This window comes from Sinocyclocheilus grahami, unplaced genomic scaffold (genome assembly GCF_001515645.1).
Source record: "Sinocyclocheilus grahami isolate Dianchi unplaced genomic scaffold, SAMN03320097.WGS_v1.1 scaffold426.1, whole genome shotgun sequence".
NCBI lineage: Eukaryota > Metazoa > Chordata > Actinopteri > Cypriniformes > Cyprinidae > Sinocyclocheilus > Sinocyclocheilus grahami.
This window is the reverse complement of record NW_015505605.1, coordinates 428,917-444,909: the sequence shown is the minus strand read 5'-3', so window position 1 is coordinate 444,909 and position 15,993 is coordinate 428,917. Positions and strand designations below refer to the sequence as shown.

General features: G+C 37.6%; 1 protein-coding gene across 1 annotated transcript; it reads left to right on the top strand.

Moving 5' to 3' along the window:
* Positions 1-3,274: 3,274 nt before the first annotated feature.
* On the top strand, positions 3,275-14,483 carry ttll9 (tubulin tyrosine ligase-like family, member 9). Its single transcript, XM_016233114.1, has 17 exons — positions 3,275-3,418; positions 5,678-5,874; positions 5,987-6,100; positions 6,197-6,318; positions 8,010-8,073; positions 9,810-9,902; positions 9,977-10,088; positions 10,181-10,366; positions 10,455-10,523; positions 10,632-10,722; positions 10,886-10,926; positions 11,633-11,720; positions 11,827-11,885; positions 11,978-12,174; positions 12,287-12,400; positions 12,497-12,618; positions 13,591-14,483. Exons 1-17 carry the CDS (start codon positions 3,275-3,277, stop codon positions 13,659-13,661), a joined length of 1,884 nt encoding a protein of 627 aa, XP_016088600.1. The 3' UTR covers positions 13,662-14,483.
* The last annotated feature ends 1,510 nt before the right edge of the window (positions 14,484-15,993 follow it).

Here is a 15,993-nt window from a genome sequence, read left to right as displayed (position 1 = left end):
ATAATGTTAATATACCAACCTATTGAAGTTCTGAAATCTGTTTTGTACCTTTGTAATGCACTGATAACCACCAAATGCAGGTGGTGATGAGAAAGTCACATGACAAACCAAGGCCCATCACAAGCAGCTTTTAAATAATAACATATATAGAAGGCGCACAGTGTCATTCACACAAACACTAAACACCATCATGGTAACACACATGCAACTAAAATAATGCAATAAACATTCATTTAACAACATTAGGTGTAACACACACAACCCTAATATACAAAACTGATAAGAAAAAACTAAGAAGAAACATAGTTATTTCAACAAACAAACAAACATCAAATTTGAAATGTAATGCAGGGAATTCTGGGAATGTCAATTTACGGTTATTCACTGTAAATTATACAGTCTTTTTCACTTCCAAAAACAGTATACTACTGTAAAATTAATGTCCAATACATGTAATGTCCAATACAGTTTTTCACCGTATAGAGAAGAGGAATTTACCGTTAACCATTTAACAGGTTTTTACTGTAGCATTTTTACAGTCTTTTACCATTAAATTCACGGTAATTTTTTACAGTGTAGATGTGTTATGAAATTGTTTCAATTTCTAATAGGTTTCATATGTTTTTACTTAATATGACATATATTGCACAGAGAATTAAAATTAATTAGAAAATGATTTGAAAGAAATGTATATAGCTATTTTTTTAACTAGAAAGCAAAGTTTGTCAAGGCAAACTTTGAATATTGGCTTGAACAAAATAAAGTTATTGTCACTCCCCTGTGGACTGTCTATTATGGTTTCTCCCTCTGTGTCCTTATTTGGTTGTTCCTGTTCTCATTATGAGTTAATCACTTCATTGTGCTCACCTGTCTGCCCCTCGTTATCCACCCTATATCAGTTCCTGTCCATTGTGTTCCAGTTGGTCAGTTATTGTGAATGTTACCCTGTGCGTGTGCGCCTACACTCTTGTGAAGTTATTAAAGGTTTCTTGTATCCTTCATCCTCGTCGTCTTGCCTGTTCTCTGGCACAGCAACACCGTGACAGAATAACTGACCCAAAACAAGATGTCAACGGCTGAAGACAGGCTTTGGTGTCTGCGGCAGGGTGGTCGGGATTTGGAGAGGTATGTGGAGGAGTTCCTAGAGCTCTCTCACCAGGTGAGCTGGTTCGATTCTGTCCTCGGGGTCTGTTTTCGGCTGGGGCTGGATGATGACGTAATCAGCGGTGATCTTCCCACATATAGCTTTCCCCTGATCGAGCTGGTTAATCAGGTCCTGTATCTAAATGGAGTTAATCTGGAGATAGAAGAAGTTGGAAGCGATCATCATCCAGTCCCTCCCGAAAACCGCCTCACCAGCTCACCCCTCGCCCGGACCCTCCACATACCCATCCAAACGTTCCGGTTACCTATCTCATCCCAGCACTGTCTCTGTCCTCAGCCCAGAAGTGCGGGCTGTTCCCGCGTTTAGCCCACGGAGGGCTCCTGTTCCCGCGTTTAGCCCACAGAGGGCTCCTGTTCCCGCGTTTAGCCCACGGAGGGCTCCGGATCCCCCAGTTCAGCCCAGGAAGGGCTCCGGATCCCCCAGTTCAGCCCAGGAAGAGCCCCAGCCCCAGAGCCCGCTCCCGTGTCGGCTCCAGCCCCAGAGCCCGCTCCCGTGTCGGCTCCAGCCCCAGCGCCCGCTCCCGTGTCGGCCCCAGCCCCAGAGCCCGCTCCCGTGTCGGCTCCAGCCCCAGAGCCCGCTCCCGTGTCGGCTCCAGCCCCAGAGCCCACTCCCGTGATGGCTCCAGCCCCAGAGCCCGCCCTCAAGTGCCCGTTCCTCCAGAGCGCCCTCAAGTGCCCGCGCCGACCAGAGCCCGCTCCTCCAGAGCGACCCCCAGGATTCCTAGATTTCCCCAAGAAGATTTTGGGGGGGCCATACACCCGTGGCCGAGCCAACCAAGGCCACGGAGGATCCACCATGGCCTCCCGAGTCCCCTGCTCCGCCGTGGTTGTACTTCATCAAAAACACGTTATATTGTGAAATTATAATTAATAAGGTGTAATAACAATTAAAAATAACCTATATATATAAACAGTTCATAAAACTGTAACTTGCTCTAATAACTTTTAGTGTGTGGTATGTAACAGCCACTATTCACATCCATTCGATTCCCATGAATTTGTTTCCACAACATGTTTATTCGTGGCCATGACTTATTAATTTTGTTCCCCTTGTTTTAGTAAACTGTAGCCACGTATTCGTTCCCTCATTTTATTTAACTAAAACAAGGAACAAATGAGTAAATCATGGCCATAAATTAACAAATCATACGAATGTTCTTAATTTGTGGTCACAGTTTTAAAAAATTATACAAATAAAAAATCTTACTAACCCCAAATTTTTGAACATTAGTATATCAAGTTATGAGCTGTTGAAACTCAACTCACACTCATGAATTTAAAGTGAGCCAGTTGTTCAGTTATGAAATTTGCCCAACCATGGTATTAAAAAAGCCAAGAACCCAACATAAATACCTGTTTTCATTTTTTTGGTCAGATTGGTCCCCGTTTTGGAAATCAACTGAGCATCTGGTAACTCTTAAATGTTGATGTATAATCGACAGTCAAGTCATGTTTGTGATGCCTTTATTGACTATGATTGATCTTATTAAAGGTCAGCTGCGCATTAATCTAAAAATTAAAGAATAGTTTAAATGCATGAATTTAAAAATAAAATGCAAAATAAAATTCATGTTTAACTTTCTCGCTCGTATAAGGCCTGTTGAAAGGTTCTGCTTATCAGTTCATTGGTATTAGTTGGCAAGTGTTCAGACGGCTGTCTCAAGGAGAGAGTCTGGCTCCAAGCGTAAAGATGTCCCTTCCAACCACAAAGGAGAGAGTTAGATTACATTAAGTTTGGTTAGAGGGTTTTGGCCACACATACCAGAGCCTGGGGCCACGTCCTAGCGTTTGATAACACTGCAGTAGTAATGGAAAAATCAGTCAAAGCCTTTCATGGGAGCATTCAGAGGTTGATTCAATATCCCTAAGCTGAAAATTGTTTCTTTCTGAATTCCAGAAGACACGCAGGTTGTTTTTCTCACATTTTCCCTGACCAGAGCACCAAAACCACAACCTCAAACCTGGACAGTACAGCATGAGAAGTTCATCCCTGCTGGGATCTTGCCCTATTTGGGGCTGAGCTGTCAGGATAAAAACTGCACGCCATAACACTGCTGTCCCACTCAGAGACAATTACCCTCCACGCCAACATTCCTCATCTAATCCAACAATGCTTACGAAGCTCTGCGCTGAGGACTGTGGACCACCGCCACAGAACAAGATGCTTTGTTTGTTTGCTTCACATATCTCCCAAGGAGAAATGAAGGAGGAAAAGCGTACCAGCCCGGCAGTGGCCATGGTCGGATTCATACAGGTAATCCTTTCTCTATGAGGTTAAGGATTCTGCTGATCCACGGTGAAGTACATGACATCCCCTGAGCTTTACTTTGCTTTGAAGAGATGGCAGATTGGTTTTTATAGATAATTGTCCATCTGGAGAAAGGGGTTTGTTATGAGCTGAGAGGTTGAATCGGTTGAACAGCTGCAGTACATTATCAGCCTGCTGTGGTCAACATGCCCTGCCTTGGAGATACGTCAACTCGCTTAACAATCACATACGCACTCACATAGTCGATACTCCACAAGGTCAAGCGGTGGTTGATCGAAAACTGCAAAACCAAAAATAAATCATGGGACTTGAGGAAAAATTCTTAATTACTACACATTTGGTAAATGATAGCACACGTTTTCATATTTCTTTAATCAAATGTGTCTTCAAGCAAGATCAAATAATCCAGTTCTTGCATTATATTGGAAGTTTTATGAGAGTTATGATACATTTAAATCGAAAAGACAAGAACTAAAGGGTTTGGGGTGAAAATGGGAGCTTTCTTTTGTTTGTTAGTTTGTTTTTAACAAAACCATATATCTTGAGGATAAAGATACCATGGTTATTATAGTTAATTGAAATGAAAACAGTATGAAATTAAATAAAATAACAATAAGATAAAATAAATATATATATATAAAAATTTGGCTAGTTGCCAAGGCAACATTTTTTCATTTTCATTTAGTTTGATGTACAAAAATAAAAATTTTTAAAATTACTTATTTATAAGAAATGAGAAAGACACAACATAATTACTCAAATTAAACTAAAATGAAAATGCAAACTACAAAATTACAATCTAATTCAAAATATTAATAAAAACGAATAGTATCTCAGTTATATTAAAATAACACTGAAAGATCTTAACACCTTTTTATGTAAAAAATGTTGTTATGTGTTACCGGTTCTGGTAGCCTATATGAATCTCTGTTGAATTATCATTTAAATAAAAATATTTTTAGGATCTTGTGCAGGGATTGAGGCCCACAAGGGGGCCTCAGACTTTCAAGTTGTAGGAAAGACGGTTTAAAACTATTTAAAGTAAGTTATATTTAGTATTTTAATATATAAATATAAAAAAAAACTATCAATTAAATCTGTTATAGAAAAACTGAGGGCTTTTGAGTAAAAAAGATTGATAACAACTGACAGATGATTTAACCGCTGCCTTCATTCTTCTTGACATGTTTATATGTGTCAGATATGTGAAAACACACTGGTTAAACAGCGTACGTTGACAGATTACGTTGGTTTGGGCACATTTTTGTGTAATAAGCTTCATGCTTCTGTTCAGCACCTGAAGATGCACCTTTTGTTTCCTTGGGGATCATTTTATTTAAATTATGCTGCCACCTAGTGTACATTCATGCTGTTTATGCCAAGGAGCTCTACAGCAGTGTTTCTCAACCAGGGGTCCGTGGACCCCTAGTGGTCCTTAACGTAAGGCCAGGGGGTCCGTATAAAGTATGAATTTTTGTATAAATGTAGTATATTTTGACATGACATGTTCCCATGAAAGTAAAATCCAATATAGCTGATGATATGGCCCAATACTGGACTGAATTATACTTGACTGCATTTGGTCCTCACAAAGACACAAATGATACATAGCTGAGTCGGTGTTGTTCTGGGGGTCCTTGAGGGTGGTCCTGAATTGGACTGGGGTCCGGTACGCCAAAAGGTTGAGATTCACTGCTCTACAGTAAATAACAAGCATCGTAAGTGTTATTTCAACCTTCATTCCGCTGTCTTCTGCGATGTATTGTTCGTTTATAGTCAATGAATTAACAGGAAATATTAATAATAATAATAATAATAACTCAAATATGAAGCAAGCACTACAACGTCAGTTAAGTATCAATTATTTCAATGAATTGATTCAGATAGAATTTTTTTAACATAACTGGACTCCACGTTGGTTTTTATGGTTAAAAATGTCCCTCAAAATAAATGTTTTGCTTTGTGGTAATTTAAGTTCATTACACTGTTGTTTTGGTTGTGCAAAGCATCACCTGTTTTTACTACAAATGCATTTTTAAAAAATAAATATGATTGAAATGTCTGAATGATAATTAATATATATAATTACACAGACGTTCATCTCACTAATGTTGCAGTGCAAAAAACATCTCCTGATTATGATCCTGAGAAGGTATGTTGGAAGTAACTGGACATACTGTACTATTATGTTCATGAAGATATGTTTTATTAAAAAGCAGTAATCTATCTTTCGCCCTCTCTCAGGGTTGTAAGTGGCAGATGCAGCAGCTACGGCAGTACCTGACCGCCAAGCATGGTTTCGAGACAGTGCAGACTCTATTTAAAGAAATTGACAACATATTTATTCGCAGCCTGCTTAGTGTTCAGAAGACCATCATCAATGACAAACACTGTTTTGAGTTGTACGGATATGACATACTACTGGACCAGGATTTAAAGCCGTGAGAGTGCTTTATTTTTGATTGCTTATTTTGACAGGATACTTAGCAGAACTGAATGAATGTGGGGATTGCATGGCTTAAAAAAATGACAGCACAGTTTGCCGTTCTGCAGGTGGCTAATTGAAGTGAACGCTTCACCCTCCCTCACAGCCAGCAGTCAGGAGGACTATGAGCTAAAATACAGACTGCTGGAGGACACCTTGCACATTGTAGACATGGAAGGCCGGTACGGTTTGACAAAATAGTATAAAATTACATGAAAGAAGAGTGTGGATGATTGTGTATGTTGACATTGTTGTCCAAAACATGCTTTTCCACTTAGTCTTACAGGCAAGGAGAAGAGGGTTGGCGGATTTGACCTAATGTGGAATGATGGACCTGTCTACACGGATGTCGGACTAGAGACTCTGGGTAGTTCTTGCCTCGTGGCAAATACACATCTCGGTCAGTGTCTTACATTGCCTCAATGGAGATCTTGGCCTGTAGTACACTCAGTGAGCCTGTTTCTGTGCTTAGTAGAGCTTAGTAGTTTTTGTACAATCTTAGGCATTTTTTGAATGTCACACAGTTAAACAAAACATATATTAATTCACAGTGCATGCATGATACTTTTAAAAAATAAGGTACCAAATAGGGCTTTAAAAAGTCTAGAAATTTCTGTCATCAAAACTTCCCAAAACTGTATGATCATAACCTATTTGGAGCAATTTAGCATTGCATCACTTGCTCAGCAATGCATCCTCTGCAGTGAATGGGTGCCGTCAGAATGAGAGTCCAAACAGCTGATAAAAACATCACAATAATCCACAAGTAATCCACATGACTCCAGTCCATCAATTAACTTCTTGTGAAGTGAAAAGCTGCTTGTTTGTAATAAACAAAATATAGCTGATGATATGGCCCAATACTGGACTGAATTATACTTGACTGCATTTGGTCCTCACAAAGACACAAATGATACATAGCTGAGTCGGTGTTGTTCTGGGGGTCCTTGAGGGTGGTCCTGAATTGGACTGGGGTCCGGTACGCCAAAAGGTTGAGATTCACTGCTCTACAGTAAATAACAAGCATCGTAAGTGTTATTTCAACCTTCATTCCGCTGTCTTCTGCGATGTATTGTTCGTTTATAGTCAATGAATTAACAGGAAATATTAATAATAATAATAATAATAAATCATCGGTATATTATACGTGGTACCTGAGAGCAGAGTTTATTTATTTATTTAGGAATTGAAACATGCGGTTGATAAGAAAAAGGTAACGATTAATAAAAAAAAATTTAAAAACAACATACTAAACAATATATATTCGGGAATAATATAATATAATCATATATAATATATAGTTTCTCCAATAGAAGCAAATTCCAGATTCATAATATTTGTGAATGTGTAGCAGAGACATATCTGAGACCAGAGGGGCTCCAGTCCATCAATTAACTTCTTGTGAAGTGAAAAGCTGCTTGTTTGTAATAAACAAATTCATCAATAAGACATTTTAATATTAAACCGTCACTTCCTGATTCAAATGAGACAACTTTTTCATTGGAGAAAGCAGTATGGATAGAGGACTTGTATTTAAAAGTTTAATACCCCTTCATGATGCATTTGTTTCTTACAAAGATGCAGCTTTTCACTTTACAAAATGCTAATTGATGGACTGGATTCGTGTTGTGAATTACTGATGTTTTTATCAGCCATTTAGACTCTCATTCTGACGGCACCCATTCACTGTTTCTCCAATAGAAGCAAATTCCAGTTTCATAATATTTGTGAATGTGTAGCAGAGACATATCTGAGACCAGAGGGAATTTTTTATTTTTTTTTAATTTAATTGAACAGCATCAATTTACACACTCAAATGGGGAGCAATAAAATGCATATGACAAAAGACCAGAGTGCTGGGAACAGAGCTCTGTTTGGGAGGTGCGAAATGCAGCGACGCGATTGGTCCGCTCGGTGGTTGCTATGACAACATATAGACTACAGTTCTCTAGTCTCACGCGGCTGGTGTCCAGCTGTTAGCAGGCGGTTCGTTTCTGATATGTCTAAGAATAAGGTAAGAGGGTGACTTTTAAAACAAACTTATTTACAACTGAATTACATGATATTATGTTTCCGGTTTGCTGTAACAAACTTACTTTAAACTGCAGACAGCTGGACCTAAAGGGGCCTACAGTTCACAGAAGAAGAAGGAAGGGTAAGTCTGTTATTGTTTGTTTAATACATTCATCCTGCAGTTTGGGGCCTGTAGAATTGTATTTTATCTATTAAAGACATTATCACTATTATTCAGCTATGATGCAGCAAACTGATGACAGTATAGACGATTATTAATATTACAAAAAATTATTTTTTATTTCAAATAAATTATCCCAGGGTTCCTAGAAATGGTGCAATGACAAGTTTCTTGAGCAGCAAATCAAGTCAGCATATTAGAATGATTTCTGAAGGATCATGTGACGCTGAAGACTGGTGGAGTCATGCTGAAAACTCAGCTTTCAGAAATAAATATTTTACTATAAAACAGGAAACAGATATTTTAAAATGTGTTCCTGTATTTTCGACTTTGTAACTCCAAATCTGTCAGATGATGAAACAAATCTACATTTTGGATGGTACATTTTTACATTTTAAGCAAATTTGTATTTTTAGGTGAACGATTCCTTGAAGTAAATTTACAAATTAAAATGTATAAAAGATAAACAAAATGTATTTTTTAATAATAATGTAACACCTATAACATTACATATTATAGCAGAATTTACTATCATCTCCAAATACAAATGGTTTTTGTTTGCTTTGCATTACACAGGCTGCGTGAATGATCGACAGAAACAGCTTCAACAGCTTTTAAAGCCTTTCCCAGGACAGAAGAGGACATGACAACCTGCAAATGACATCAAATTAGTGTGACAAACTATTCATGACGATCACACAAATACCCACAATTGTTATAATATGCACCTAAGGATTCAGATGATTGTAAATAGGAGCATTTAAATACACAGAAGGCATGGCAAAGTCACTGAAAATGTTCATTCACAACCTGAAAATGACACTGTCTGTGCTTGTTCTGGTTTAATGAGAATATAATGACGGTATCAATTTCCACATTAAAATAAATACTGTAGACGGAGGCTTTGATGATGTAATGAAAACTCTTTATTTTGTATCTCATAAAAATAGCTGCATTCAACTCTACCAAAAACTCCCAGCAAAATAAAAGCACAATCTGACAATGACAGGACAAAAGTAGATTGTTGCGTGTTTTTGCCTGATAAGGGAACTTGACCCAGTACATAACATACAAGATGAAATGGTGCTACATACAGTACATCAAGTATGGAAATGTGGTATCATGTACTGTATGGCCTCAACCCGTACCAACTTTCAAGTCATATTCAAGTGCCTTGACAATGCATTACAGTACATATAAAACCACTACCATCATTGTTCCTGTAAAAATAAACAAAACATGCTATATTTAGAGACATGAAGTACAATGTAATCACCTGAAAGGTTCTCAATAAGTAAACAAACATAGATAACCTTCACCATAATATCTTATAGGGGTGGGAATCTTTAGTCACCTCACGATCTGATTCCAGAATGCCTGCGCGAGCAGTCTTCACAAACAAAGCACGCGTCAGCATTTGAAATTGAAATCAGCCTTCTGTTAGTGAGGTTCATATTTTAAATATATAAGTCCACTACAGGAAACAGATATTTTAAAATGTGTTCCTGTATTTTCGACTTTGTAAGCTGAAGAGATCTTTTTCAAATTCATTAAAAAAATCTTACAGACCCCAAACTTGAATGGTGTAGTAACTGCATTTTTAAAATCATTTTTACTTTCAACTGTTGTCTGTATGTATGTCTGTATAAAGGATAAAAGGTAGTTTAACAATCCAGTGTGGTTCATTTTCATCTCAGCGAGGGAAGGAGCTGTATACGGTACAGATGTGGCCTGACCAACACTATACAGGACGTCCTAAACCAGAGACCAGGCTGGGTAGAGGTGAAAGAGTAAGTGCTGTGCTTCTCCGTTGTGTGTCCCTGTGTTTCATGCTTGCATCATGCATTCATGTCTCTCTATGCAGTGATGGCGATTGGGACTTTAACTGGTGTGATGTTGGGTGGCTAAGAGAGAACTTTGATCACTCGTACATGGAGGAACATGTGCGGATATGTCACTTCCGCAACCACTATGAGGTCTGTATTATACAATTTATATGCAGATTATTATAGATTACGACTGAATGAATGTGTACAGAAAACAGGCATGAGTTGTTTGTATTTTTCAGCTGACCCGTAAGAACCTGATGGTAAAAAACCTGAAGAGATATAGAAAAACTTTAGAGCGGGAGGCTGGGCGTTTAGAGGCGTCCAAATGCGACTTTTTCCCCTGTACGTTTGTGCTGCCCAGTGAGTATCACATCTTTGTAGAAGAGTTTAAGAGAAGCCCCGGGAGCACCTGGATCATGAAGCCTGTGAGTGTTTATAGCAGTGCACTGTGTACAATACTGCCAAACTGATCATCAACAGGTCATCCATTATTACAAAACTTTCCGAACACAGGTGGCACGATCACAGGGGAAAGGAATTTTTCTGTTTCGAAAACTCAAAGATATCATAGATTGGAAGAAGGTAATACACATTCGACACACTGACTCTGACAGGAATGTAAGTTCTGTGATTATTTACTATTGTCATCCCAAGTTTCATGTTGTGCACTGATGCTGTTGTTGGTTTTAGGATGGGTCCCGCTCTGAAGAACAGAAAGATGAGGCTCAAGTTGAGAGCTATGTCGCTCAGCGCTACATTGAGAATCCCTACCTCATAGCTGGTATGTACCCATAATATATAATACATATAATAAAATATATAATAGCTTCAATACTTATTTGATTTAGCTAATCTTTTATTATCATTACTGAACGTATCACATGTTTTATATATGTGTGTGTGTGTGTGTGTGTGTAACATGTATAAGTTATATCTATTACCAGGGAGAAAATTTGACTTGAGAGTCTATGTTCTTGTCACATCAGTAAGTGAGCTATTTTTTTAATGATTTTCTTTTTCATGAATATCCAGTGCTGTTTTTCGTTGTTAAAGTACTTTCTCCAGCTGCAGTAGGAAACTTGAAAAAAGCCATTAATTTTGCAATTTCACAGAAATTATGGTGCATTTACACCATGTCAGAATTAGTGCAATTATGAGATTTCAATTGAGTTACAACATTAATAAACTATGAATTTACTCTTTGCTCTGACTTGTACCACCTGATTGTTCAACATCATGAATACACACTCAAAATGAAAATGGCATCAGCAGTATAAAGCAGATATTTTGTAATATTTCTGTTGAATAATTCCTATAGTTGACTATATTGTTAATGTTATAATAGTACAAGAAAATAAATGCAAGTCATATAGTAGCTTGATGTGGCTCACACAGAACCAAATAGCTGTCTTATGTCCCTTTAAATAAACTTAAGTTTATTAATAATGCATTTTCATAACAACTGTTACTTGTTGTATTGTGGTTTTGTCTATTGATTACTGAAATTAGAGATTTATTTTTGCATTAACAGTGGTGCTAAGATACTGTTTTTGCATTAACAGTATTACACACAGCATTTTTGTTGTTTTGGTTGTTTCACGCTTCACATCACTGTTGCATTTTCATGTTTTGAATGCTGTATTTTTAAAGCGGTGCAGGCAACACAAAAAGCTTATTTTTGTTTTTCGCAGTATATTCCATTGAAGGCCTTGCTGTATCGTGATGGTTTTGCTCGATTTTCCAACACCAGGTTCTCTCTTAGCAGCATAGACGATCAGTGTATCCTTTGCATACATTTCTGAAATACACACACCCCCAATTTTATATTACGCCCCATAGTAACAGGAATTCACTTGTTTGTCCCCTTTAACCTTGAATTACACAGACGTTCATCTCACTAATGTTGCAGTGCAAAAAACATCTCCTGATTATGATCCTGAGAAGGTATGTTGGAAGTAACTGGACATACTGTACTATTATGTTCATGAAGATATGTTTTATTAAAAAGCAGTAATCTATCTTTCGCCCTCTCTCAGGGTTGTAAGTGGCAGATGCAGCAGCTACGGCAGTACCTGACCGCCAAGCATGGTTTCGAGACAGTGCAGACTCTATTTAAAGAAATTGACAACATATTTATTCGCAGCCTGCTTAGTGTTCAGAAGACCATCATCAATGACAAACACTGTTTTGAGTTGTACGGATATGACATACTACTGGACCAGGATTTAAAGCCGTGAGAGTGCTTTATTTTTGATTGCTTATTTTGACAGGATACTTAGCAGAACTGAATGAATGTGGGGATTGCATGGCTTAAAAAAATGACAGCACAGTTTGCCGTTCTGCAGGTGGCTAATTGAAGTGAACGCTTCACCCTCCCTCACAGCCAGCAGTCAGGAGGACTATGAGCTAAAATACAGACTGCTGGAGGACACCTTGCACATTGTAGACATGGAAGGCCGGTACGGTTTGACAAAATAGTATAAAATTACATGAAAGAAGAGTGTGGATGATTGTGTATGTTGACATTGTTGTCCAAAACATGCTTTTCCACTTAGTCTTACAGGCAAGGAGAAGAGGGTTGGCGGATTTGACCTAATGTGGAATGATGGACCTGTCTACACGGATGTCGGACTAGAGACTCTGGGTAGTTCTTGCCTCGTGGCAAATACACATCTCGGTCAGTGTCTTACATTGCCTCAATGGAGATCTTGGCCTGTAGTACACTCAGTGAGCCTGTTTCTGTGCTTAGTAGAGCTTAGTAGTTTTTGTACAATCTTAGGCATTTTTTGAATGTCACACAGTTAAACAAAACATATATTAATTCACAGTGCATGCATGATACTTTTAAAAAATAAGGTACCAAATAGGGCTTTAAAAAGTCTAGAAATTTCTGTCATCAAAACTTCCCAAAACTGTATGATCATAACCTATTTGGAGCAATTTAGCATTGCATCACTTGCTCAGCAATGCATCCTCTGCAGTGAATGGGTGCCGTCAGAATGAGAGTCCAAACAGCTGATAAAAACATCACAATAATCCACAAGTAATCCACATGACTCCAGTCCATCAATTAACTTCTTGTGAAGTGAAAAGCTGCTTGTTTGTAATAAACAAATTCATCAATAAGACATTTTAATATTAAACCGTCACTTCCTGATTCAAATGAGACAACTTTTTCATTGGAGAAAGCAGTATGGATAGAGGACTTGTATTTAAAAGTTTAATACCCCTTCATGATGCATTTGTTTCTTACAAAGATGCAGCTTTTCACTTTACAAAATGCTAATTGATGGACTGGATTCGTGTTGTGAATTACTGATGTTTTTATCAGCCATTTAGACTCTCATTCTGACGGCACCCATTCACTGCAGAGGATCCATTGTTGAGCAAGTGATGTAATGCTAAAATACTCCAAATCTGTCAGATGATGAAACAAATCTACATTTTGGATGGTACATTTTTACATTTTAAGCAAATTTGTATTTTTAGGTGAACGATTCCTTGAAGTAAATTTACAAATTAAAATGTATAAAAGATAAACAAAATGTATTTTTTAATAATAATGTAACACCTATAACATTACATATTATAGCAGAATTTACTATCATCTCCAAATACAAATGGTTTTTGTTTGCTTTGCATTACACAGGCTGCGTGAATGATCGACAGAAACAGCTTCAACAGCTTTTAAAGCCTTTCCCAGGACAGAAGAGGACATGACAACCTGCAAATGACATCAAATTAGTGTGACAAACTATTCATGACGATCACACAAATACCCACAATTGTTATAATATGCACCTAAGGATTCAGATGATTGTAAATAGGAGCATTTAAATACACAGAAGGCATGGCAAAGTCACTGAAAATGTTCATTCACAACCTGAAAATGACACTGTCTGTGCTTGTTCTGGTTTAATGAGAATATAATGACGGTATCAATTTCCACATTAAAATAAATACTGTAGACGGAGGCTTTGATGATGTAATGAAAACTCTTTATTTTGTATCTCATAAAAATAGCTGCATTCAACTCTACCAAAAACTCCCAGCAAAATAAAAGCACAATCTGACAATGACAGGACAAAAGTAGATTGTTGCGTGTTTTTGCCTGATAAGGGAACTTGACCCAGTACATAACATACAAGATGAAATGGTGCTACATACAGTACATCAAGTATGGAAATGTGGTATCATGTACTGTATGGCCTCAACCCGTACCAACTTTCAAGTCATATTCAAGTGCCTTGACAATGCATTACAGTACATATAAAACCACTACCATCATTGTTCCTGTAAAAATAAACAAAACATGCTATATTTAGAGACATGAAGTACAATGTAATCACCTGAAAGGTTCTCAATAAGTAAACAAACATAGATAACCTTCACCATAATATCTTATAGGGGTGGGAATCTTTAGTCACCTCACGATCTGATTCCAGAATGCCTGCGCGAGCAGTCTTCACAAACAAAGCACGCGTCAGCATTTGAAATTGAAATCAGCCTTCTGTTAGTGAGGTTCATATTTTAAATATATAAGTCCACTGCATTCCAAACCACATAAATGATGAGTTCGTAGAGCATTTGTAAGGAAAATACAGACTTACACTTCCAAGTGTAACCTCAAACAAAGCGATTGTCTCTCACAGCGCATCCTGTGCAATGAAGCCCGCGAATGTCCTTGTAATCCGTTTCAACCTTTCCAGACTTTATGAAATATTATTTTACGGAAGGTTCGTGTGGTGTATGTGTGTGAGGAATTGGAAGCAAGCAGAATACGGGTGTTTCTAAAGCAAACTCAGTGTCATCGCGCATCTGGTTAAAAACTAAGCTCAGAATCGTTGGAGAGAGAATCGCGATGCATCGATGGATCGATTTTTTCTCCCACCCCTAATAACTTAACAGTTTACAGCTCAGGTCCTTCTCCAGCAACACACCACAAAACCACCATAAGCAATCCTAACAATTCACAATTCAACTACATCTAACTCGCTGAAAACCTAAGTAATGAGTTCCAAAACATTCAAAGATAAAACCTTCTTATTTAACTTAATATGTCAACTCATTGGTTCAATAAATGACAAGAAAAGAAGTCCTTGTAAATAGCACTTTACAAAAATACACAGTCATTACAAAACATTCATTATTCATCTCAAAAAATATACATTCTTTGACCAATAGTGCTTACTAGACAAAGCCAGAAGCTGACATTCTCAGCCATACCTCCCTCAAATAAGAGATATGTGCACACTAGATTTAAGTACATTTATTTCATTTCATAGAGGATTTGTGTGTACAGTATGTAACGATAACCTGCTTTTGTGTACTTTTGTGGCAGATCAAATAAATATATCTTATTCAAGAAATGCACTTTAAAGTTCTAATGAAACATTGACGATGAAAAGGCATGATTTCTAAAGAGAAGGATGCGTTTTTTTGAAAGTGTGTTCACATTTGCAGTTGTCCGGCAAATTTTCATTGGCAAAATCCAAGCATTTTAATCAGAATCCATGCGATCCTGTGCACATTTCAAGTTGGTCCTTGTTGACCGACAAAAAGCTGAAAGTGACTTCTGGGTGAGTTATTAACAATAAACAATTAACCTATTTTTTTCCCTCAAAATTTTGCCAATGTGACGGCACTTGTATTCTTTTCACAAACAACTACAGTTAACTGCAAGGATAATATTATGTTTTAATTAGCTCTTCTTTACAGTATGCAAAATGGAAATGTTTTTGAGGCAACTGAAAATTGCGTGAAAGGTGCTTATTTTTGTTTTTCGCAGTATATTCCATTGAAGGCCTTGCTGTATCGTGATGGTTTTGCTCGATTTTCCAACACCAGGTTCTCTCTTAGCAGCATAGACGATCAGTGTATCCTTTGCATACATTTCTGAAATACACACACCCCCAGTTTTATATTATGCCCCATAGTAACAGGAATTCACTTGTTTGTCCCCTTTAACCTTGAATTACACAGACGTTCATCTCACTAATGTTGCAGTGCAAAAAACATCTCCTGATTATGATCCTGAGAAGGTATGTTGGAA

Bases quoted from the DNA above. Each gene is read 5' to 3' on its own strand.
- ttll9 (XM_016233114.1), top strand. From the start codon at position 3,275: ATGCTTACGAAGCTCTGCGCTGAGGACTGTGGACCACCGCCACAGAAC. The intron at 11,721-11,826 runs GTATCCTTTGCA...TGAATTACACAG, and splicing joins TAGCAGCATAGACGATCAGT to ACGTTCATCTCACTAATGTT. The intron at 12,401-12,496 runs GTACGGTTTGAC...TTTTCCACTTAG, and splicing joins ATTGTAGACATGGAAGGCCG to TCTTACAGGCAAGGAGAAGA.